This window comes from Leucopleurus acutus (assembly GCF_964270905.1).
Source record: "Leucopleurus acutus genome assembly, chromosome: 17".
In the NCBI taxonomy this organism is placed as follows: domain Eukaryota; kingdom Metazoa; phylum Chordata; class Mammalia; order Artiodactyla; family Delphinidae; genus Leucopleurus; species Leucopleurus acutus.
In genome coordinates, this window is record NC_139159.1 from 45,681,016 (window position 1) to 45,706,880 (window position 25,865).

Here is a 25,865-nt window from a genome sequence, read left to right on the forward strand (position 1 = left end):
TCCACAGCATGGGGGATCTTCCCGGACCAGGGCTCAAACCTGTGTCCCTTGCATTGGCAGGCAGATTCTTAACCACTGGGCCACCAGAGAAGTCTGACATGCATGTTTAACAGCCATAACACACGAATATGGGCAACACTTAACTCTTTTTTGGTTTTGGCCGCATTGTGTGGCATGTAGGATATTAGTTCCCCGACCAGGGATCGAACCTGTGTCCCCTGCAGTGGAAGCACAGAGTCTTAAACACTGGACTGCCAGGGAAGTCCCAACACTTAACTCTTTATTTATTTATTTTTTGGCTGCGCTGGGTCTTCATTGCTGCACGTGGGCTTTCTTTACTTTTGGCGAGTGGGGGTTACTCTTCCTTGTGGTGCACGGGCTTCTCATTGTGGTGGCTTCTCTTGTGGAGCACAGGCTCTAGGTGTGCAGGCTTCAGTAGTTGTGGCCACGGGCTTAGTTGCTCTGTGGCATGTGGGATCTTCCTGGACCAGGGATTGAACCTGTGTCCCCTGCATTGGCAGGCGGATTCTTAACCACTGCGCCACCAGGGAAGTCCCCAACACTTAATTCTTGGTGGCCTACCTTCCCTACCTGTTCCTCCTGGGCCTCCACCCCGTCAGGAGATGGCATCACCACATGCCCTGCTGCACAAGCTGAAAACTCCTCCTTTTCCCTCATTCCTCGCCACCCTCTCTGACTAGTGCAACAGCTTCTACTTTGTCTCTGATTTGACTCTTGCCTCTTTACAATCCAGACATTCAGCAGCAGGAGGAGTCATTTAAAAATACAATTTGGGGGCTTCCCTGGTGGCGCAGTGGTTGAGAGTCCGCCTGCCGATGCAGGGGACACAGGTTCAATCCCTGGTCCAGGAAGATCCCACATGCCGCGGAGCGGCTGGGCCCGTGAGCCATGGCCGCTGAGCCTGCACGTCCGGAGCCTGTGCTCCGCAGCGGGAGAGGCCACAACAGTGAGAGGCCCGCGTACCGCAAATAAAAAAAAAAAAATACGATTTGGATAATGAAATATTTCATTCATAGAGAGTATATATGAATAAACATATCAGGTATTTACAGTAATGTGACAAGTACCATTGTGCCCTCTACTCAACCTGAGAAACAGAGCCCATCAATCCCTGTGAAGTCTCTCGTTCCCAGTTGCACTCCCCTCCTCCTGCAACCTCCCAGGAACCGCTACCTTGAGTTTTCCATTCATTTTCTTTATACTTTATCACATTTCTACGTATCCCCAAATGACGCCGTTTATTTTTGCACGCTTGTTCTTTATACAAGTGGAATTATACTTGCTTTCACTCGCTTGCTTTTTTTTCACTGTGCATTATGTTTATGAGATTCATCCAGGATGATACATGTAGTAAAAATAGAAATTAGATCTAGTCATTCCTTTGCTTAAACGTCCCAGCACCTTAAGAATAAGCTCCACACTCCCTCCTGGATTACAAAGCCCCAGTTAACTTCTGGGACCTCATCATCTTGTACGGCTGGCTCCTGGACGCTCCAACCTGCACCAGCCACAAATGGCCTACCCCTCCCCGCCAACCCCTGCCACCCCGCTGAGTCCTTTGAGGTCCTCAGATTGCTCAGATTTGGGGCCTTTGCACTAAGAGTTTGCCCTGCCTGGAATGCTCTTTCCCTGAGCTATTGTTTGCACAATGACTCCTAGTCACTCAGCTCCCCAGAGAGATCTTCCCAGATCCTTCTGATCTCACAGAGCCACCCAGTCATCCTATCACAACCCCGACTTCAGGCGGCTACTGTAGAGTATTTTATCATGACCTGTTCGTGTGGTTATGTGTTTCTTGTCTGTTTCCCACTAGCACATCTGCTCTATGAGAACAGGGACCTTTTCTGCGTCCAGTGCCTGGAATACAGTTGGTCACTCAATAAGTATTTTTCGAATTAATGAATAAATTACACTTCATATTTATTATGAACCACTTGCCAAAAAACAAGCCTAATGTCTAATAAATTGAGTGTTCAATAAGTATTAATTGACTGAATGTCTAAAATTTTCCTGCCTTTAAGAAAATTAGTATAATTTTGAGTTCTCAATTTTATTTTAGCTTTTTTTTCTTTTTTGTAGTCCTTAAGATAACCTGAAGCATAGCTTTTTTTTTCTCCCCCCCCAAAGAGACAGTATCTCTGGACTGAAATCATAAGTATAAATGTTTACATTGGACAAGTGAAAATACCAGCATTAATTTTTTTTTTTAAAATGACTAGAGTTAGGGACTTCACTACTTTCAGGGCTGCATTTTACGTATGGAGCCCTAAATAAACATGTCTCTTCTGTTCTAACTCAAGCTTTTGCTTGTTGGTGTGTTTCTCCCTTTAATCCTCTGTGGGCATGGAAAGCAGCAGGACCATATCTTCCTCATTTAAAAACCTTTTCATCTAATACGGAAGATTAACTCATCCCTTAGTCTTTTCTTTTCCTGGCAAATTAAACCAATCGTTTTAACTCTTCCTTATAGCACTTATTTGCCAGACCTTTAATTTAATCAAGTCGTGCTACAAAAGCTGTTCAACTCCTCTCTCTTTGCTTTCCTGAAAGCTGCCATCGAAACCGAAACACCCCTCTCGGCTTGGTCTCCCCTCCACCACAGTTGTCCATTTCTCATGTGATACAATTACAGACAGCTCCCAGCACCTTTCGGGACCACTGTTATTTGTGGCTGGAGGGAAGGAAGCTTTTCCTGCACTAAGGTACAGAGCATGTTAGCTAAATCTGTTCGCATGCCAATTATTAACATGTTTTGGGGGGATGATGGTAGTTATAAGTTTTGAAAATCATGTATGACTTTTTTTTTACAAACTCTATCTCTGTGGCTTCAGACCTATAAAACATGAGTTCCTATTATTCACAGAATGACTGCAGTTGCCCTGGGTTCTGTCCTGTGGCAAGAGATCACGGAGCTCCCGGGAATAAAATATTCAAGCAGCATGAGTTAATGTTAACTTTTTCTTTTCTAGTAACATTTTCTCTCCTCTCTGAAAAAATCAATATCAAAGAAGCTGTGACCTCTGCAGGTTGTTGCGACCCAGGAAGAGGCTGCTTTGCTGATTGCGATCTCAGAGGCCAGAAATAATAACAGCACCTAGTGCATGCTTGCCACATGCTTTACTTGTACTAATTCATTGAATCCTCACAACAACCTCAGGAGGTGGGCACTATTACTGTCCTCATTTTACAGATGGGGAAACCAAGGCTCAGAAGGGTTAAGTGGTACAGCTCTGGAAGGCAGAATTATGCCCCCCCTCCCACCCCAACATGTCCACGTCCTAAACTCTGGAACTTGTGTGTACGTTACTTTACACAGCAAAGGGGCTTTGCAGATGTGATTAAGGCTATGGACCCTGAGATGCGGAGATTATCCTGGATTATCCGAGTGGGCCCAGTGTAGTCACAAGGGTCCTTAAAAGCAGAGAACCTTCCCAGCTGTGGTCAAAGAGAGATGTAACATGAGAAAGACCCAAGTCAAGGAATGCTGGCTGCCTCTAGAAGCTGGAAACGGCAAGGAAACAGATTCTCCCCAAGGGGCGCTCTCAAGGAATACGGCTCTGCCAATACCTTGAGTTTAGTCCATGAGACCTGCGTTGGACTTCTGACCTTCCAAACTGCAAGAAAGTTAATTTGTGTTGTTTTAAGCCACTAAGTTTGTGACAATTTGTTATGGAAACAATAGGAAACTAATTCAGGTTTGGGTACCTGAAGTCTTTCCAGAGGAACAAAATTTTCAGGATGAGTTTTCTGAATTATTCTGGGTTTTCTGGATTCATTCTCCAAGTTGATTTAAAGGCACGCATCACCCTGTTTTCAGTGGTAAAAAGGGCACTGGCAGTCCATGGGATGATGTGACAAAAGAGATACACAAAATGTCATCACTGGAAACCCTAGTCTTACTACCAGAATCTGAGCCTGTGTTCACCTCCTTTTCTCTCACCGAGTTCTTTCTGAAAGTATAGCCTTTGCTATAGCTGCCTTGTCCAAAAGAAATGACCTCTGCAAAGGTTCTCTCTGAGGCCAAGCCTGGACAAAGGTCTGATACTCGGAGGTCAGCTTGTATTAATTCTGCTTGGAGAGCTGTGTGGGGAAATGAACTGGAATGTGCACCCCAGAAGTGCATGACCCGGTTTTGAATTCTGGCTCTGCCACTTAGTATTTAAGTGACCTTGGACAAGTTACTGAACCTCCCTAACTCAGTTTCTCCATCTGCCAGTATCTAGGGCTGTTGCGTAGATGAAAGACAGACCGTGGTCGGAGTGGGCATAGGGCTCAGACTGCTCGGTGAGGTTGGCTACTGCAGCCGCAAAGTGTATCCTAGCGCAGACCTGCGAGTGGCTATTTCCATTCAGACAACAAAGCAGATGAACCTCATGCAACAGACATGGAGGCTTTGTATGCACATAGTTTTCTCCCTTCAGGTTTTAACACCCGCTGGTGGGTTGTTGAAGCAGCTTTTGCCAGAAAGGCCAACTTAGTCATCTGCTTCGGGGTAGAGAATTACACCAATCGACAGGCTGGGTCCCTGCTTTGGCTGATTTAATTTTTGGTCTTGTGGAGAGGAAATGAGCACGATGCAGATTATTTTGTGAAGGATTCTATGTTCACAAGAGAGGTTTCCATCTGAATAGTCTACGGGGAAATCTGGGTGGGCAAAACAGCCACAGTCAAGCCTGCCAAAGAACACGAATTAACTGAGGCTCAGAGCCACGTTCCCTCATGCGGGTTCTGCAGAGGCATTAATAGCTGCTACTCAACAAAAGGCCCTTCAAGAAAAGGGCCTCGTGGTCATATAAGTCTGGGCAGGGCAGGATTCACAAGGTTAAACCTGTCTCTTTCCTAAAGGACTTCTAGTTTTTAACTTGCTGATGGAGAAGATGAATTTCTCAGGGGGCCATGTATGTTTTATAGCATCTCTCCAAGCTAGTTTGACCTTGCAAACTTGATTGCTCTTTGCTTTTTGGCAAACAGCAGGTGGGAAAGTCTGTTTTAGTGGGTGAGCAAAGGACACTTCATTCCTCTCTGGCCAGTAGACACCAGGCTCCTCAAATCGTCTTCCTGCCCAAAAGAGTCCCAGCTCAGAGGGTAGGCTCCCGGGCCTTGTTTCTGAGGCTCTGACTTCATGGAAGCCTTAAAGGGAAAATGGATATTGACCTGGGACAGGTCAACACATGATACAAGGAGATGCTATTAACTAGTCCGTAATATGACTTTACAATCCCCTTTTGAGATATGTAAAATTTATTCAGACTTAAAATATTTTTATTCATTTTATTAGTTATTTGATCAGTCCCGAAAGGCAGTTCAGGTGTTGCATTTATACTTGGTGTAATACAAAAACTGTTAGATGAACATACTTCAAAGAATCGTCTTAATTACTGTAATTATGATCTTTGCAATTATGGTTTGCAGAAAAAGCACAGACTCTGCCACGTTGAAGGATTAAATATTAATTATGTAGATGTTTAACAGATTTAAACCAAACTTCAGCTCAAGATCTTAGTATGTAATTGATAACTTCTAGAGCCTTTAAAGATGCAACATATAATGGATTAAATTCCAAACTGAGATAAACTAACATAATATAGATCTATTCCCCTAAGAATCTAATGCCAATAGTGCTATCCAAATGTGACTTTATTAAAGGTTTATCTTATGCTATCTTATAAATAGCTGGAATTATTTACATTTTTGGCAACATTTACTTTCAAATATACTTTCATTATTTTACAGGAATATGGGTCTCTCCCAGGACTATAAAATTCCTGCTTCAGGAATTCTCCTCTGTATTCTAGGTGGCTAATAAGTTGAATGAATTGTGAATAAATGAATGAATGAAGAGCTAACTTTGGAAAGTGGAAAAATGCAATTAATTTCATAGTACTTTTTGCGTGGAACTATAAGGTTTAAAAAGGTAGTTTTGTTCTTTAAAGATGTTTTCTATGGTGTTAAAATGATATAAAATACATCATCATCAAACAATGCTGTTTATTCCAGGAAGTAAGTCTTGATGCATCTTTAATCTCCAAAGGATTCAGCTCAGGCTTTTAATTTTCTGGTCACAGACTCTGTGACCCTTTTCTTACCGGATGAAGAATTTGTTTTGCTTGTAGGCAAAGAATAATAATGTGTTGGTAGGACATCAAGTCTAGACTATCATGACATGCTCAATGAGCCCTTCTAGTGCTTAGATTTGATTGATGAAAGCCTTAATAGTTAAAGGACTGGGTATGGTGGACAAGTAGGAAGATAAAATAGGGGAGGGGGAGACACAAAGTGTGACAGACCTGAGGAAACCTACTCTGAATTGGGAAGACCAATCCTAAAGTTTGATGGAGGGCAGGGGTAAGGGGAACCTTCCAATTTAAGAGAGGAGGGAGTTTAGGGGAAAAGATATTGAGTTCAGTTTCTGAGATGTTACTTTTGCAAAATCTATGGAACATCCAAGCAGGGACGAGTAATAAGTAGACAGATGAGAACACAGCTTTGCAGCTTAGAAGAGATCTGGGAAGGAGATGCAGGTCTGGATTTGGAAGTCTTTCTAAAGAATGATGGTGGTGGAGTGGGCAATGAGATCACCCTAAAAAACCCTGGACGAGTTTGTAGCACAAATAGATAAAGAGTGGATGGCAGAAGAGAAGGAGTTACCTACCAAGAGCCTGGGATGGACTGATCAGAGAGGAGGAAGAGAAACAGGGAAAACAAACCAAGGAAGCCCGGGAAGAGAGAGATGCAAGGAGAAGAGAGTGGACCATCAGGAAGTGCTGCACAAGGTTCAAGAAGAATCAGGACCAAAAAAAGCAATTCCACTTGGTAATTCGTGGGGAGGGGGCTACTAGCTTAGGACGAGTGAGGAGTGACCAGGAGCTGAGAAAGTGGAGGGGAATAAATCTTTGGTGGTGTTTAGAAGGGAAATAGGATAGTTTATTAAAGGGGGTGTAGAGTATGAGGAATGTTTGTAAACAGAGTGTCTCTGTTGAGTAAGAGAAAGAAGTACAGTGAGAGACTATAAAAAGAAAAGCCCTATAAACACTTGTGTCCCAGTGGTCAGAATTGTATATCAGAGATGGTAAAATATATAGGATTCTTGTCATACGACTAGGAAGGGCCACACCGTAGTGTAATACCATGCAGTTCCTGCTGTAATATCCCGAGTTACATCACACTGACAGCAAAGCTCGCTGTGTCTCTGCAAATGCCAATGTCACACGTTTAAATAATAGGTATACAGCAGGATCATAGTATTTTACCTGTTTCAATGGCACAGCACTGGACCAGATAGTTTTTTGAGGTCACTTCTAACCCTAAAAATGTTTGACTCTGTGTGCTTTGATTATTTTTATTGAATTCACAACTCTTGATATTTTACCAATTCGGTTCTTGGTTAAATGCTCATTTAGACCATCCCAGTTTTCTTCTTACTGCCTGCCCTTCCTAGAATATTCTTATTCTCCAATCTAAACTGACTTCTGTAACAAGTTACATACCAACCATTTCAATCACATTCTCTGTACCAGGGGTCCCCAACCCGGGGGCCTCAGACCTCTACCGGTCTGCACAGCAGGAGGTGAGCGGCGCGAGAGGGAAGGTTCATTTGCCGCTCCCCATCGCTCCCCATCACTCACATTACTGCCTGAACCACACCCCCACCCCCGCTCCATGGAAAAATTGTCTTCCATGAAACGGGCCCCTGGTGCCAAAAAGTTTGGGGACCACTGCTCTATACCCACCGGATACAGCCATTGCATCAAATAAAATATCCCAATTAGTGGCTTCCAATTTCTACATCAGCTCATTCCATTCTCTCTTTTACACATCTCTCAGTATTGTCCTACCCGCTGTTTGCTTCTCCTAAGACAGGCTACTGCATTGGTCTCAAAGAAAGCTTTTTTGAAGGGAATACCTATCTTGGATAAAATTCAGTGAAGTAAAATATGTCTTCAGGTACTTTCCTTTGACCTGGGAAAAGAGTTTTTTTGTTTGTTTGTTTTTACTCTGAATTGTCCTAAAATATGTTGCTCTGGAATTTGCCGGATTAAATTCCATTAAATTGTGGAAATTGTTCCAGTGATAGGTCACCCCCAAGGACAGAATGCCTGGGAAATGGGGGTGCTTTTATTTAGTGTTTGAAATACTTTAGTACTGGTCAAATATATTTACATTTTAATGGATATTAATGCTGAGAAGAAAAGATTATATCAGTTTTCCAGCATCTGCGTGTACCAGTGGTCTAGATAATATTGCCTCTGTAACAGTAAAATTTTTAGAATTCTTACCCCGTAGGTCATGAACTGCCAGCCAACAAAGGAATACTGTACTGTTCTTGCAGAGATATCCTGAGTTATATTTGGAGCAAAGTTCACCAATAAATATGTTCCTGCAAATGCCAGTGTCATACCTTTAAATAAAATTGAAAAGACAAACAAGTTGAAAAGGGACATTTAAGCCTTTTTGTTTATGTAAACATTATCTATAGACTAAGCATTACTCGTAAAGGTCCATGTCTATTAAAATACGATCCATCAAACCATCCCCAGATAGCATCATGCATTCACCCAATGGCATTACCTTTAAAGGGGGATAAGGGCTAGGGAATGGATGCGGTAGGACATAAATTCTGATTTTTCTCTGTTGTTCCAGATGAATCCTGGCTTCTTCAGAGAAGCTTTCCTCAAAGATGGGGAAGATCAGAACGCATGCATATGGAGACATGAAAATACATCCAACCTGGCTGTTTGTTTCCACATGGACCAGTAAGTGCACGATGAAGCTAGATCCATCTAGATCTAGATGGCAGAGCCCAGAGAGTGTGGAAATCCATCATCTGATGATGATCTACTCTGCACCTAGTCATCTTTGGGTCCTTTACACACACAAACTTAGGTATTTTACACTTTGAAACTCTGGTAAATGAATACCTTAATCATTGCCATTTATTGGAGTCCTTTTAGCAGAAATAACGGAGGTGAAAGATGACTCTGCTGTAAGATTTATTTGATCCAATTTAAAGTCTAGAATTCCAGGGATAGCTTGGTAAAATACCACACAATAAACCTATGTAGGAATGTGTTACTGTCATCACCTTAACGTTACTTATACTGTAATAATGGAGGAAGGGAATGTGTGGGGGAGGAGTGGCCACAGAAGAAGGGGACTTGCCTTTCCAAATAACATGGAAAACTGCTTATTTATTAATAATTAGCAGCCTGAGAAAAACTGGTTTATGTAGCATTTTTCAGATAGCACACATGAAAACATAATTCAACCTGTTTCACCATTGGGGTCAGCATTGTTGTGTATATAATTTACAACCAGCATTCACTCCAACCTGAAACAATTTGGTGTGTCTATAAAATCTCACAATTTGAAGACATCAATTTCCTGTTGCTCTTAACCAAATGACTTAGAGTTTTGAACTCTAGTTTCTGAGAATTCATTTGATTTTTTACACAAGCTGGACAATAGCTATTCATGGTATTGTAGGACGTATAAAATAAGCTTACTCTAATGCAACAATTTATACTGTAATACTTTGTGAAGACAGAAATCATATACACAATTTTAAAAGGTATTTTCTAATGAGAATTTTAAAAAAGAAAACAATATACATTATTAAGCATTTCAATGAAAGGAAAATAATAAAAACCATACATAAGAACCTGGAAAAAATTATTGGTCAGCTCTGTCCTTTCTTAGGAAAAAAAAAAAAAAAGAATTTAGAGAAGAGCTAACACCTATCCTTCTCAAACTCTTCCAAAATATACCAGATGGAGGAACACTCTCAAACTCATTCTACGAGGCCACCATCACCCTGATACCAAAACCAGACAAGGATGTCACAAAGAAAGAAAACTACAGGCCAATATCACTGATGAACATAGATGCAAAAATCCTCAACAAAGTACTAGCAAACAGAATCCAACAGCACATTAAGAGGATCATACACCATGATCAAGTGGGATTTATTCCAGGAATGCAAGGATTCTTCAATATACGCAAATCAATCAATGTGATACACCATATTAACAAACTGAAGGAGAAAAACCATATGGTTATCTCAATAGATGCAGAGAAAGCTTTCAACAAAATTCAACACCCGTTTATGATAAAAACCCTCCAGATAGTAGGCATAGAGGGAACTTTCCTCAACATAATAAAGGCCATATATGACAAACCCACAGCCAACATTGTCCTCGATGGTGAAAAACTGAAAGCATTTCCACTAAGATCAGGAACAAGACAAGGTTGCCCACTCTCACCACTCTTATTCAACATAGTTTTGGAAGTTTTAGCCACAGCAATCAGAGAAGAAAAGGAAATAAAAGGAATCCAAAGAAGAAGTAAAGCTGTCACTGTTTGCAGATGACATGATACTATACATAGAGAATCCTAAATATGCTGCCAGAAAACTACTAGAGCTAATCAATGAATTTGGTAGAGTAGCAGGATACAAAATTAATGCACAGAAATCTCTGGCATTCCTATATACTAATGATGAAAAATCTGAAAGTGAAATCAAGAAAACACTCCCATTTACCATTGCAACAAAAAGAATAAAATATCTAGGAATAAACCTACCTAAGGAGACAAAAGACCTGTATGCAGAAAACTATAAGACACTGATGAAAAAAATTAAAGATGATACAAATAGATGGAGAGATATACCATGTTCTTTGTTTGGAAGAATCAACATTGTGAAAATGACTCTACTACCCAAAGCAATCTATAGATTCAATGCAATCCCTATCAAACTACCAGTGGCATTTTTCACAGAACTAGAACAAAAAATTTTGCAATTTGTATGGAAACACAAAAGACCCCGAATAGCCAAAGCAATCTTGAGAACGAAAAATGGAGCTGGAGGAATCAGGCTCCCTGACCTCAGACTATAGTACAAAGCTACAGTAATCAAGACAGTATGGTACTGGCACAAAAACAGAAAGATAGATCAATGGAACAGGATAGAAAGCCCAGAGATAAACCCACACACATATGGTCACCTTATCTTTGATAAAGGAGGCAAGAATATACGGTGGAGAAAGGACAGCCTCTTCAATAAGTGGTGCTGGGAAAACTGGACAGGTACATGTAAAAGTATGAGATTAGATCACTCCCTAACACCATACACAAAAATAAGCTCATAATGGATTAAAGACCTAAATGTAAGGCCAGAAACTATCAAACTCTTAGAGGAAAACATAGGCAGAACACTCTATGACATAAGTCACAGCAAAATCCTTTTTGACCCATTTCCTAGAGAAATGGAAATAAAAACAAAAATAAACAAATGGGACCTAATGAAACTTCAAAGCTTTTGCACAGTAAAGGAAACCATAAACAAGACCAAAAGACAAACCTCAGAATGGGAGATAATATTTGCAAATGAAGCAACTGACAAAGGATTAATCTCCAAAGTTTACAAGCAGCTCATGCAGCTCAATAACAAAAAAACAAACAACCCAATCCAAAAATGGGCAGAAGACCTAAATAGACATTTCTCCAAAGAAGATATACGGGCTGCCAACAAACACATGAAAGAATGCTCAACATCATTAATCATTAGAGAAATGCAAATCAAAACTACAATGAGATATCATCTCACACCAGTCAGAATGGCCATCATCAAAAAATCTCGAAACCATAAATGCTGGAGAGGGTGTGGAGAAAAGGGAACACTCTTGCACTGCTGGTGGGAATGTGAATTGGTACAGCCACTATGGAGAACAGTATGGAGGTTCCTTAAAAAACTACAAATAGAACTACCATATGACCTAGCAATCCCACTACTGGGCATATGCCCTGAGAAAGCCATAATTCAAAAAGAGTCATGTACCAAAATGTTCATTGCAGCTCTATTTACAATAGCCAGGACATGGAAACAACCTAAGTGTCCATCATCGGATGAATGGATAAAGAAGATGTGGCACATATATACAATGGAATATTACTCAGCCATAAAAAGAAACGAAATTGAGCTATTTGTAATGAGGTGGATGGACCTAGAGTCTGTCACACAGAGTTAAGTAAGTCAGAAAAAGAAAAACAAATACTGTATGCTAACACATATATATGGAAGTTAAGAAAAAAAAAAAGTCATGTAGAACCTAGGGGTAAGACAGGAATAAAGCCACAGACCTACTAGAGAATGGACTTGAGGATATGGGGAGGGGGAAGGGTAAGCTGTGACAAAGTGAGAGAGTGACATGGACATATATACACTACCAAATGTAAAATAGATAGCTAATGGGAAGCAGCCGCATAGCACAGGGAGATCAGCTTGGTGCTTTGTGACCATCTAGAAGGGTGGGATAGGGAGGGTGGGAGGGAAGGAGATGCAAGAGGGAAGAGATATAGGAACATGTGTATATGTATAACTGATTCACTTTGTTATAAAGCAGAAACTAACACACCATTGTAAAGCAATTATACTCCAGTAAAGATGTAAAAAAAAAAAAGATCTTATAAGATAATTGTTCAATATTACATTTCTAGGAAGAAGGGATTTAAAAAACCACTTTTCTAAACTTGGTATAGTAAAGTAGAATAAACACATTGAATACAATTTCAAAGTCTCAGAGACTTCCAATTTACTTTTGTGAAATCCAGATTTCTTATCTATACTGAGTTCCTCTGCCAGTCATTTCTTTATCTCATCTAACTGTATCTAGTGTCAATTAAATTTCCCTTTTAGAACATTTAGTTTTGAATGGGTAACACACGCATATGGTAAAAAATTCTAAAGCCACACAAGAGGGATCAGTGAAAAGTTAAATCTCTCTCACACCCTTGGGGCTCACTAGGTCCCCTCCTCAAAGTTAGCTACTGCTGCTGGTTCTTGAGGTTTTCTTTTCAGAGATGTTTTAGGCAGGTGTGTGTGAGAGTGCATGTGTTTTGATTTTTTATGCAAATGATAATAGCATATTATACACACTTTTCTGTATCTTGCTTTTTTTCTACTTAACAGAACATTCTTGGAGAATGTTTCACATCATTATATGTAGGGCGGCCTCATTCTTTCAGAGTCTGCATAGTATTCCATTTTGTGGAGGCAGTCTTATTTCCAATATGGTCTCTGTTTCACATCCTGACACATCCCTCCCTGTTTCACACCTGCTTCCACATTTGCATACTGTGCCCATTTCCACCAATGTAGATCTTCACTGCATTCCAAAACTCCTTAAAAACAAATAAAATGACTGACGGTTTTCCAATTATCCTTTCAAAGTACTTTTTCACACGTATTATCTCATCTTTACCTCATGTCACTGCAAGACTAGTGAGTAACTCCGTGGCAGCTCAGGAGGTCATACGTTCTTTCTTCTTAATAATTTTAATTTCAGCAGCTTCCGACATTTACAAAGGCAGTTCTGGATAGCTGCTACCTGTCATTTTCTTGTTTCTTTGGTGTCATTTTTATTTTTCTGTGTGATTTACTCTCTGCTTCATGAGTCATGTGCACATTAACGTTAAGTGTTTAAAAGTGTCGAAGGTAGCCATTAGCAAGTCCTTCAATAAATTTCTGTAAAACTTATTTGCATCCCACCTTTTTCTAAAAGTGGCATGAAACATCAATTCCTGTTATTTTTATTTCAATAAAGCCACAAATATTCCCTCTTTTGAAAGGCGCAGATTTCTGACTTAGGAAACTTGCTAGTTTACCTTTTTTTTTTTTTTTTGCGGTACGCGGGCTCTCACTGTTGTGGCCTCTCCCGTTGCGGAGCACAGGCTCCGGACGCGCAGGCTCAGCGGCCATGGCTCACGGGCCCAGCCGCTCCGCGGCATGTGGGATCTTCCCGGACTGGGGCATGAACCCATGTCCCCTGCATCGGCAGGCGGACTCTCAACCACTGCGCCACCAGGGAAGCCCAAGTATCATTCTTTTTAAGTGATGTTCTTAAAACTATAGATTTCATAGACAATTGTGGCTGACATGAGAGTTATATTATGATCACCGTTATACAGAAATGTGATGATAATAAGAACTATAATAGTAATAGCTAATACTTAGCACAATTCTAAATGCTTTATACACATATAATAATTCTTACAAAAAAGCCTGCAAAAAATAACTATACCACCATGTTACTATACTAACATATACTATATGTACATTATGTATTATATAATATATAACATTGGATACTGTTAAAGTATTACTAGCCACATTTGACATAGGAGAAAATTGAGTCACAGAGGGAATAACTCTCTTGACTGGGATTTTCTAGCTAAGTGGAGAGCTTGGATTGGAACCTAGGTAACTTATTCTCAGCGATTACACTCTTCTACCTCTTGTATGCACAATGGACCAGAGCTGATGAACGGACACCTCACGGCTGTCCTTCACATTGTAGTCTCAGTGAGTGGCACCCAGGAGTTGTACTGACCATAACCTGAGGCTGGATGAAGCATCCCCACTGGGGATAGAAGGAACTGACTCCTCCTGGCAGTGGTCCCTGGGGTCCCTGACTGGCCCTGAGGTTCCTTTAGAACAGTGTCTCCAAACTGGTGTTCCCTAGAACCCAGTTTCATAAGATGGACTCTCCACCAAAAAAGGTCTCAAGTCAAATCGATTTGGAAAGAGGTGAGTTAAACCAGGTTAAATGGTTCTTTTACTGGAAGACCCCTGAGATCCTCAGTGTGTTAGTGTTCATTGTGAATCTCCTTAGGGAGGATATGGCTGTAATATTTTCTAAACATATTTGACCATTTATATCATCCTGAAGTAGTGTTTTGAGGAATGTTTTATACTCTGAGAAATGCCTGACATTTAACTGGATCCAGCTGTGAGAATGCAGCCTCTGTTTCAAGAGGCTACTGAAGTTCTGTTGCAAAAGTCTCCTATAGATACTTGTGGACTGAAGTTGAAATATAAAAGTGGTGGAAGGGAAAACAGCCTAGAATCAGGCTTCTCCTTATGCTTCTGTTCACCGGCATCTCCAACCTGCTGAGTTCCTCACCTGTGCAAGCCTTGGATTCTAGGGTCTACTTGCACAGTTCTTCCTCAACTGACATCTGATTTCCCAGCCCACCCTTCTCCTTAAGTAAAACCTGAAATCTCCTTTAATTTTGTCCCCACTCTCTGGCTCAATGCCAGCTAGTGTTAACCGCCTTTTAGCTAGCTTCTGGAATCTGGCTTGACCTGACTTCTGGTAGCCATAAGAGTTTTAAAAATTCAGCTAACCTGATGTCACCCAACACTGCTGGCTGGTTCTCTTGGAGCCTGCTATATGCCTCCTGATCAATGGAGGTCCAGCTATTGCTTTTGTGGGTTACCAGGAGTCACAGCATAAACTGGACCTCTTAACACCAAAGGATGCCTTCCCCTCAGTACAATCTTTCCAGATTCCCTAGGCTGAAGGCAGCTAAATCCTGAAGGAGCCCTGGATTGGCAAGTCTCAATAATATAGTGAATCCAAATGGTTCTGAATCTAGCATCAGAAAGTCTACCTTTCTTGAGGCAGTTTTAAGACCAAATAGCCAATCTGTCCTCTCAACCAGAAATGATGGTTCGTTTGGCTAGATCTGCATTCTAGATACTGGCTTCAAACCAAGCTGACCTCTGGTGTGGGAGTAGGAAGGAAGGAGGTGGTTTTTGTCTCACTATTAATCTCTTGACGTTCTATCTGGGGAAACCATTTATAGGTGACTTGAAATAATCAAGTTACTGGTCTCTGGAGAGTGCTGATGAATTGACTGTAATTTTTCTTTTTATGATGACGCTATCTGGATTAAATCAACTAGGATCTCACAGACTATTAGATTCAGGATTTTTGATGACTAAGGGCGAAGAGGGGGAAAATACTATACTTCTGGCTGCTTGAAGGGGAGAGAAATTTGGTGCTTTTTAGAGGAAAAATAATCATTAAAATAATTTAAAATTATTAATCCACTAAGAAACAGAGCACAGTCCAAAACCTGTCATTGAGTTAATAATAGTTGGCGATTCCTTTCAGACATAGCTTTTGTGAGGTCATTTTTTGAGGCTAGTGCTGAAATGCTTCATAGCCACAGAGCAACATTTGGCAATAAATTAATTCAGCTTGTTTCCACATGGGTCCAAAAAAATCTTCATTTGTTCCATCATGAAAAACAAACTTTCATTTGCTTGAAGCAGGGAAAAGTAAATGATTTTCTTTTGCACATTTTGACGATTTAGTTTTTAGCATGCTTGTATGTTAATCTTTCAAAAAATGCCATTAACTACTCTTTTCCCTGTTTGATTTTAGTCCCTGTAAAGAAAAAAAAGCATTTTTAGCTTTTAACGGAAAAAGCCAAATTTTCTCAAGGCAACAGCAATACAGGCCCAAAGAAAATACAGGTGACTTAACACATTACTGAGTACGGTTGGGGAAAAGTCCTTCCCCAAGCATGAAATGGGTTATTACATCTTAGATCATGATAATCGTATGATATTGCTGTTTGGAAGCATGGGTATGGGATCCGTGACTAAATCCTTTCTTATTCCTGTGACTCTAGTTTCAAGTCAAGAATTGATCACTTTTAATTACAGTATGAAACAAATGTGACATCAGACATATCCCTGCTCAAAAAGCATTAAGTTAAAAGGCTAAAAAAACTCAGCCAGAGTTGTGTGAAATGTTACCTGGATTGCTAAAGTTCGTTAGAATATCCTAGTCAAGGTTTCCTCTCATGAACCAGTAGTGGTGGGTGGTGGTGTTAGTAATAAGGATAATAATAGCTGACATTATTGAGGACTTATTACATGACAGATCCCGTTCTCAGAGATTTACATACATGAACTCATTTAATCCTATGAGATAGGTAATACTTCATTTTAAGGTTGAGGAAATGAGGCTTAAAGAGACTAAGTAACTTAGCAAAGGTCACATAGCTCTCTGACACTTGAGACTTACCCTCACCCATTATGCTCTAGTTAAATCAGGCTGCCATTATTAGAACACCGGTCCACCACTGACTAATTATTTGACCTTGGTTAAGTTATTTAACCTAAGTATCAGTTCTATAAATGGATTGTTCCTACATTTAAATGAGGTGGTTCATGTAAAACACAGTACCTGAAAGGGGTAAATATTTGATAAATGTTGACTGTTATTAAAGTAAGAGAAATTAGCAAAGAATTAATAGAGGGTTTTTTGTTTGTTTGTTTGTTTTTTGCGATACGCGGGCCTCTCACTGTTGTGGCCTCTCCCATTGCGGATCACAGGCTCCGGACGCGCAGGCTCAGCGGCCATGGCTCACGGGCCCAGCCGCTCCGCGGCATGTGGGATCTTCCCGTACCGGGGCACGAACCCGTGTCCCCTGCATCGGCAGGCGGACTCTCAACCACTGCGCCAGCAGGGCAGCCCCTATTCTTTTTTTTTTTTGCGGTACGCGGGCCTCTCACTGTTGTGGCCTCTCCCATTGCGGAGCACAGGCTCCGGACGCGCAGGCTCAGCGGCCATGGCTCACGGGCCCAGCCGCTCCGCGGCATGTGGGATCTTCCCGGACCGGGGCACGAACCCGTGTCCCCTGCATCGGCAGGCGGACTCTCAACCACTGCGCCACCAGGGAAGCCCTAACAGAGGTTTTTGTTTGTGTTTTTCTTATGTGTATATGTGTGTGTGTTTCCTATTTCTTATGTTTTAGTATTACCTCTTGGTAATGAAGTTGATCACAGAAATAATGCCAATTTTATTAACAGGGCTTTACATTTCTCAAAGTGCATGTATCAATTATCCAATGTGACCCTTAAAACAGTCTTCTAGGGACTTCCCTGGCCGTCCAGTGGTTAAGATTCCACGCTTCCACTGCAGGGGGCGTGGCTTCCATCCCTGGTTGGGGAACTAAGATCCTGCATGCTGCGTGCCGCGTGCCAAAGATTAAAAAACAAAAAACAAACAACCCCCTCCCCCCAAAACAGTCGTCTATATTTGTCAGCAAACTGAGGCTTAGAGAAGTTAAGTAATACGCTGGCCACACAGTTGATAGCAGAAGTTGAATACAGATTTGAACCCTTGAGAGTGGGTTTAATTTATATCCTTTGATGTCGAGCTAGTATACTGCTTTTAGCAACGTTTAGTTGGTCGGGTTTTCTAAGTATAAAATCAAATCATTGGCACCTATTGATATTTCTGTTTCTTCCCTTTCTATAGTTATGACTTGCCTTAATTTTTTCCCTAATCCTCATTGGCAGTGGTTGTAGTACAGTATTACATAGAAACTTGCCGTACTTTTTTTGTACCTTTGTCAACACTTCTCGTGTTATTCCCTCTGTATGTCTTTCTCCAAATGCTTGGATGTGGCCCATGCCTGTCCTATTCAGCTGTCAGAACTGATTCAAATGGTACCTCTGCTGTAGAAAATTCTCTCTGAGCTTCCCAGCTAGAGTAATCTCTCTTTATTCTAAACCAGTGGTTCTCAACCGGAGGCAATTTTGCCCCCCAGGGGAGATTTGACAGTGTTTGAAGTCATTTTTGGTAGTCATAACTGGGGCAAAGTGTGCTACTGGCATCTACTGGGTAAAGGCCAAAAGGGATGCTGCTGAACACCTTACAACGCATAGGACAGCCCCCTAGGATGAAGAATTATCCAGCCTAAAGTGTTAGTAGTGCTGAGGTTGAGAAACCCAGCTCTAAACTAAAGGCTCAAGGCATTATGATACATATTATCTTCTGCTTTGAAAAAAATGTGTTTTTGTATATATTTTATCATTGACTGTATTATCTGAAGGCAGGGATTCTGTCTTAATCATCTTTTTATCACAAGGGTTCACGATAATTGGCAAGTTTTCCTTTACATCCATCTGTATTACCTCATTAAATACCTTACATTTATTTAAACATTAACCAACCATTAACTACAAAAGATGACATATGTTAGATTAAATGATTTAAAGTTCCCTAAGACTTTTGATAAATGAGAAACATAATGTGGGACCTAGTTGTTTTAATCTATAAAACTCAGGCATTGCTCATTCTTATTTCTGATTCCATACCACCTCCCCAAATGAGTCCGTAAACATAGTACGAAAAAAGAGTACAGAAAAATAATATATTTGAATTCACATATGAATGCATTTGGAAAAACATTTTAACCATGAAAATTTGACAATGTTGACTAAAAACTCTACTAGCAGAATCAAACCAAGGAGGAAAAAGAAAAAGTGAAAACTCTTGCAAGACACCAGGCTCAAGGGAAACATGATCAGGGAAACAAATGTTCAACATACCAACACTGGTGTCACATTTAAGCTCAAAATTTTTTAAAAATGATCTTTTTGGAACTGAGCAGACATAGATTTATTTAAAGTTTCTAAAGTATTATACTCATTATCATATGTCAGCAGTAATTCAGACAGGATTTTGTCAAGGAAGAAAATATGAAGCTCTATAATTCTTCTCACTAATGATATTTCCAACTAGAGGTAGAAGATACGATCAATATGTGATGACTTTGCCATATAGCGGAAATCTTTTACAGCCAGGAAGGCTACTGTGATTTTCCATTAATAGCTGTATTTCTAAATAAAATTTTGAAGATCAACATTCTATGTTACTTTTGGAAAGGGCTAAATAGAAATTAGGCAGTTATTTGGTGCATCTAATTTTTGTATGTGGTTTTCATTTTTATGTAGCACTTTCATACAACAATCTATCAAATATGTCCTATGAAGTGGAATACTCTATTAGGTAACACAGATGTTTTCTTGGATTTTATTATGTTCATAAAAATTTCATAACATTCATAATAATAATACTGTAAAATAATGATTTGCTGTGGTCAATGGCATGGGCAGAGGGTATGATGAAGGTGCACGTATTTCTTGTCAAAGAGCAGATGGCAGTTCCAAGATAGAATAATGTTCGCCTCTAGATGAGACTATATCCATTTCAGTAATGTGTTGCCTGTTTTTAAAACACATATTTTTATTGGATAGGATTATTTATTTCCTCATCAAGCAGTGTTTTAATTACATGAATTAAATAATTACTTACCTAGTAAATCTGAGGCTCTCAAATTTTCTTTCAGAAACATAACAGAAATAATGGCACTACCTAGAAAGAAAATGGCCATTAGTGGTGTTTCCAAATACAAAAACATATATTATGCGATGCCATTTGAAAGGAGTTAAGTAGTCTTAGGCCTGACTAGCTGTGTCCTGGTCAGAGACACCTGGCGGCTGGGGCTGTGAAGATGGCCTCTTGCCCCTCCTGGTTGAGGATTCATGGAAATTGGCGTGGATTACCATGAACCTACGACAGTGACTGGGATAGTGCATGGTATACAGTGAGGGCTTAATAAGAGTTTACTAAATGAATGAATGTAGAGAAAAGGAAGGAAGGAAGGAAGGAAGGAAGAAAGGAAGGAAGGGATGGAAAGGCAGAAAGAGATAGAAGGGAAGGAAAGAAGAAAGGATGAAAAGGAGGAAGTCTTAACTTTAAATATATTCCAAACGGAAACATTATTTCCCATCATCTCCTCCCATAATACCTATTCCAGGGATACCTCTATTGAACACCAGGATCCTAAGACTCCTCCTGGTATCCCCTCTCCTTCACACCACACATCTAACAGGCTACTGGGTCTTTTAAGTCTGGATTTCATTGTCTCTCAAGTCATCCCCTCTTCATTCCCTTGTCATGGTTCAGGTCAGCTTCACCTCAGGCTTAGACCATTAAAGTAGCTTCCCTCTGGAGCCTCCCATTTCACTACCCCTTCCCCACAGCACTAGGAGTCGTCTTTCCAAAATGGAAATCTAATGTAAAACCACAGCTTTAAAACCTCTTAATGGCTTCTAGCCATCCAGAGACAAAGGCCAAACTACTAAGCATGACATTCAAAGACAGCCGTGATCTTACTCCTGACAATTTCCTTGCCACGTTTGCCCTCGATCTCTTTTATATTCTATGTCCACTCTTATTAAAATAATCGTAATTCCCAGAACCCCTATTGAGTTTCATGCTAAAGGACTTTTATATAAGCTATTCCCTGGGCAACTCTGCCTCCATCCTTTCACCCAACTCTAGACTCGAGCATCACCTCTGGATTCCCCCAGACCGAGTTGACCACTCCACCCATATGTGTGATTACCCCTTATAACATATAACTTTTTTGTTAGACTTAGGATTTTTTTTGCCTGTCTCCTGCAAAAGGTTATCAGTTCCTTTTACTCTGAGATATGCCTGCAAAAGGTTATCAGTTCCTTTTACTCTGAGATATGCCTTTTACTCTGAGATATGCCTTAGTACTCAGCACATAAATAAAAGTGTTGGTGGGATCTCCTGCATTTGCTGACCCTTGTGATGTTGAAGACCCTCTTTCCCATTATTGATGCTACTGAAACCTCAGCCTTACAACTGTGCCATGACCTACTGCTATGGCCTCAGGTGTGTGTGGGGTAAGTTGAATCTGAGCTGTTCCTCTTATGGAGTCATGAGTAGAGGCAAGGGAAGATCCAAGTTTGCAATAATACAAAAACAAAAAACAATTATTTGTATTTTAAATATTTGACAAAAACTATTAGTTGCATTTCTTATTTTTTTTAAAGCAAAAATACAGAAAGGAAAATCATTATAAAATAATCTCATCATCTAGGAAAGAACCACAGTTAATATGTTTGTGTGTTTATGTCCCTCTGGTTGAGATCAAACTGTAAGGCAAAATTTCTTTTCTCAGATTCCTCAGTTACTGTATTACCATTTGCCATGTCATTAAAAATTCTTCATAGATATAATTTTAATGAATCTGAATTATAATACATTAAAGCAGTGAAGCTTGAATGTAACTATATCTGGTGCTCTGGGAATTGATTTAAAACGAAATAAAATCCACGCCAGAACACTCATTCAGGATAAGCTGGAATCCACATATGTTTTTTCCATCTTTTTTTCAACCTAGCTCTCTCTCATTCAAGTTGAGCTATGTCCTTGCAAGTTTTCCTGAGCAGGTTATTTATAGGAATGGGGGCTTCACACAAAATAAACAGAGCATGGGAAATGTCCACCAAGCATGAGTTTATTGTGTGGCATGGCTTTAAAACATTAAAGCAATATTTTCTGAAGATAAATTAATGTATAGCTATGTAGCCCGTTACATTAAGAATTGAGTTTGGGACAAGCATAAAAATGTATGATAAATTTCTATTTCAGATTTGGACCAAATAATTCATGGAAACTAATTTCACATGTTAGAGCATTAGAAAAGTATAAAAGTGTATACTAAAGTATAAAAGTATAAAAATCAAGACCTCACTCCCCACTCCCATTACTGACTTCTTGTGTAATTAGGTAAGGAATGTTCCCAAGCGGAGGGAGATAGATTAACAACAAAAAATAGGTGAGGTATCATTACACTAACACATACCAAACGCATTCCATTATAACAATACTTGAACTGACCATTTCACAGCAAAGGATTCCAATAAGAAGGTAGACATTGCTTACATGGAATAAGGGAATTTTAGAGCTAATAGTAGACAGAGAGATAATCTACTCTAGGTTCTAAACTTTACAATTGGGAAACTGAGGTCCAAGGAAACTGATCCATTCATCTAACAAACATTTATATAACAGCACAGCTGGAACCAGCATGCGTATTTCCTCATTCCAGTCCAGAGCTCTTTCTAGTACACGACACTCCATTTCTCTCTTGGAGTAAGAAAGGATCATTTTCCTTCTCTTCTTGTTGCTAAGCCACCATCTCATAAATAATTTCACTTTCAGAAGGAAGAGGGAAGAATGTTATGTAGGAGATAATTTCACTGCTGAAAGCAGAAAGGACATGACTGGTAACAATAAAATTGAAATATACCATAAGCATCAAATTATATCAATTGACATAAAATAGAGTTTTATGAAACATAAATACGCTACCTTTACTTTCTGAAAGAATTTATATGTCTGATGCATTTTTTTAAGTTTTAAGAGAATGTGATTTTCTACAAAATCTTCAGATAAGAGAATGAGTTTATCTATCAAAGAAAGTAATAAAAAAGAACATTCTATTAAGATACATCTACTTATAACTCATTTATCTTGCAAAACATGGTTAAAATGAGAGCTGTGCTGAGAAAAAGACAGTTTCTGAGCAACAGCTAATAACATGACTTCTAAGAACAGAAGTAAATTTTTTAAATGAGAAAAGATAAATAAACTGAAGTGCTCCCATATATATTTGCAATCAGAGAACTGTCAAACTCAACCCTGTCTAGTTGCTGCTACATCAACAACCATTGCCTAATAAACATGTACAACGGGGGAAAAACTATTACACTTTTATTCCTATAGTAAAGTTTAATATTTAAAGATAGAGTATTTCAAGATCAATAGTTCAAAAGCATTAAAACAGAACACACTTGTAAATTATTAAACTATAGTTTACCACTGAGCAGTAACTTCAGCACTCAGAGTTTTGTGTACATTTTTGACTACAGGCATATTTGGGCAGAGGTTCGTGAATCCTTTTCCATCCTGGCCTTCACAGGACATGGGTCTACACAGAGAGTGCTCCCAGACACTGGTCTATATAGCGTGATCCTGGACACTGGAGTTAAATTCGTTACACAGTCAACACAGTGACTCCAGAGGCATTGTGACCACAATGATCATAATGCATTAAAAAAAGAAGGTAAAAGGTAGCATATGAAAGATAACATACCAAAATTCAAACAGTGGCTATGGGGAAAAAAATATAGTAGGGGGACTTCCCTGGTGGTCCAGTGGTAAAGAACCCGCCTTCCAGTGCAGGGGACACAGGTTCGATCCCTGGTTGGGTAACTAAGATCCCACATGCCATGGGGCAACTAAGCCCGCGCGCCACAACTACTGAGCTCGCGCGCCTCAACTAGAGAGCCGGTGTGCCGCAAACTAGAAAGCCCACGCGCCCTGGTGCCCGTGCGCCACAACTAGAGGGAAGCCTGCGCACCACAACAAAGAGCCCGAGCCTCGATGAAAGATCCCACATGCCTCAATGAAGACCCCACATGCCGCAACTAGACCTGATGCAGCCCGCCCCCCACAAAAGAAAGTAAATAAATAAAATAAATATAAAAAAAAGAAATAAATGATCAATTAAAAAAATATAGTAGGAATACTCTGTAAGAGGAAAGGACAAAAAAGTTTTTTCTAGTATTTTCTTTGGTTCAAAAGAGTGTGCCCATGGGGCAGTGTATTAAGGTAGTCACTTGGCCTTCATCATAATACTTTATGGTCAGGAGAATCTCAGCAACAATTATAATAGACTGACTACTACTGGTGAGTCATCTATACTCTTTTCAGCCATTAAATGTCACTTGGTTTAACAATCAGAATGGAGACGATTTCCTGTCAAGGTTGACGCAAGGAAACTTACACTTGGGCATTCGGATTCGGATTTCTAGATGAAAACAGATAGAGGCCTAGCAAGATCCCCGTGGCTTCAGCTGAACCAGGTCTAGGCATAGGGGAGGTGCCAGTCCCAAGGGTAGACATGTGCCCTGACGTTGAGCTCCCTAATGCTTCCTGATCTACGTAGGAATAAACCTTCGTTTCTTCTTCATTCACCTCCACTCTGACATCACAAGAGCTGGCTGTAATTATGGAAGAGCTACTTACCTTAATGGGGTCAAGAGTTGGCATATGAGAGTTCAGATAGGATGTACAAACTTGATTTAGATTATCTTCTGTAATAGCTACTAATGGGGATTAGTAAACCAGAAGTTAAGCATCAACTTTCTATATGTTAGCAATGACACTCAAGGGTAGACTTTTACATGTGAGTTTAGATTTTTGTGTCTGTAGAGTAACAGGTAAATTGGCATTCCTTTTTTCCATTTTCAACATTAAGATATATGTGCACCTTTTACTTAAATTTCCTTTCTCCCCAGATAATAATTTTTTTATTAAAGGTTGAAGAGCACAGAAGAGACTTCAGTAACTATTTAAATGTGTTATGGTATGGCTATTTTTAAACGAGTTTGTTCACATTTATTTACTTCCTTCCATTTTTTACCCTTTTATGACCACCTCTAAAAAGACAAATTTAACCCAAAGTTTTAAAACTCAATTACACCTTACTTAAATGTGATTATGGATATGATATTCTTATCTGATAAAGCTGGAAAGAAAAAAAACCTTGGTCCACAGGTCACAAACTCAAATGCCTCCAGGGGCCAGTTAGGTAATCCTCTAAAGAAGAAAGAATAATGAGGGTGGTGGGCTGTAGCGATGAGGGGCTGTGGAGCGGTGGTGACCTGGCGTACACAAGATTAGCGAAAGGTGGCAGTCAGAATTCAGCCCTAGCCAACTGCAAGTCCAGTGTTACCAAATCTGATACTTTAAGACAAAAATCCAGTTTTTGTGTATCACTATCCAATTTTTAAACATGGGAAATTAATTTGTATTTTAAAAATACATTCTTTGAGCCAAGCAAAACACAACAGTGGCCAGATCTGGTCTACAGGCCACCAGTTTGTAAACTCTGATCTAGTCCGCAAATGAAAATGTCATCAATTTTCCTGCCTGGATATTCAAGTTATTGTTTAACCTCTATGATCTGAAGAGAAAGCAGGGTATATGTTTATAATATAGGAAAGTAGAAGACAAAGTAGTAAAGAAAGCACTCTTTTATAAAAAAAAAAGAACCCATGACATGAAAAGAACATATTTATATAATAATGCTACAAACAGATCCTCACATGTAAATATCTGGCTTGTGGTTTCTGACCACTTATAATGGCAACTTTATTGTACTGCTAAAAAGCAAACCACAAAAGCACTTTCATGTCAGTCACAATCAAGCTTCAAACACGTGGACGCGTTGAGTGTGCTCATGGGCTCAATCAACTCTAGCCGTTTTGAGATACTGACTTCTCCAAAATGACGGTTCCCCGTTAGTTGTACAATTGG

General features: G+C 39.9%; 1 protein-coding gene across 5 annotated transcripts in view; it reads right to left on the reverse strand.

Moving 5' to 3' along the window:
• NIPAL2 (NIPA like domain containing 2) overlaps positions 1–25,865 on the reverse strand; it is a 74,811-nt gene that overhangs the window by 17,689 nt on the left and 31,257 nt on the right. For all 5 annotated transcript variants that reach the window (XM_082858702.1, XM_082858700.1, XM_082858698.1 and 2 more), the window contains exons 4-5: positions 19,977–20,036; positions 8,298–8,419 (exon numbers count right to left, since the gene is read on the reverse strand). In XM_082858702.1, coding sequence (XP_082714828.1) covers positions 8,298–8,419; positions 19,977–20,036 — 182 coding nt within the window. The remainder of the gene's footprint in view (positions 1–8,297; positions 8,420–19,976; positions 20,037–25,865) is intronic.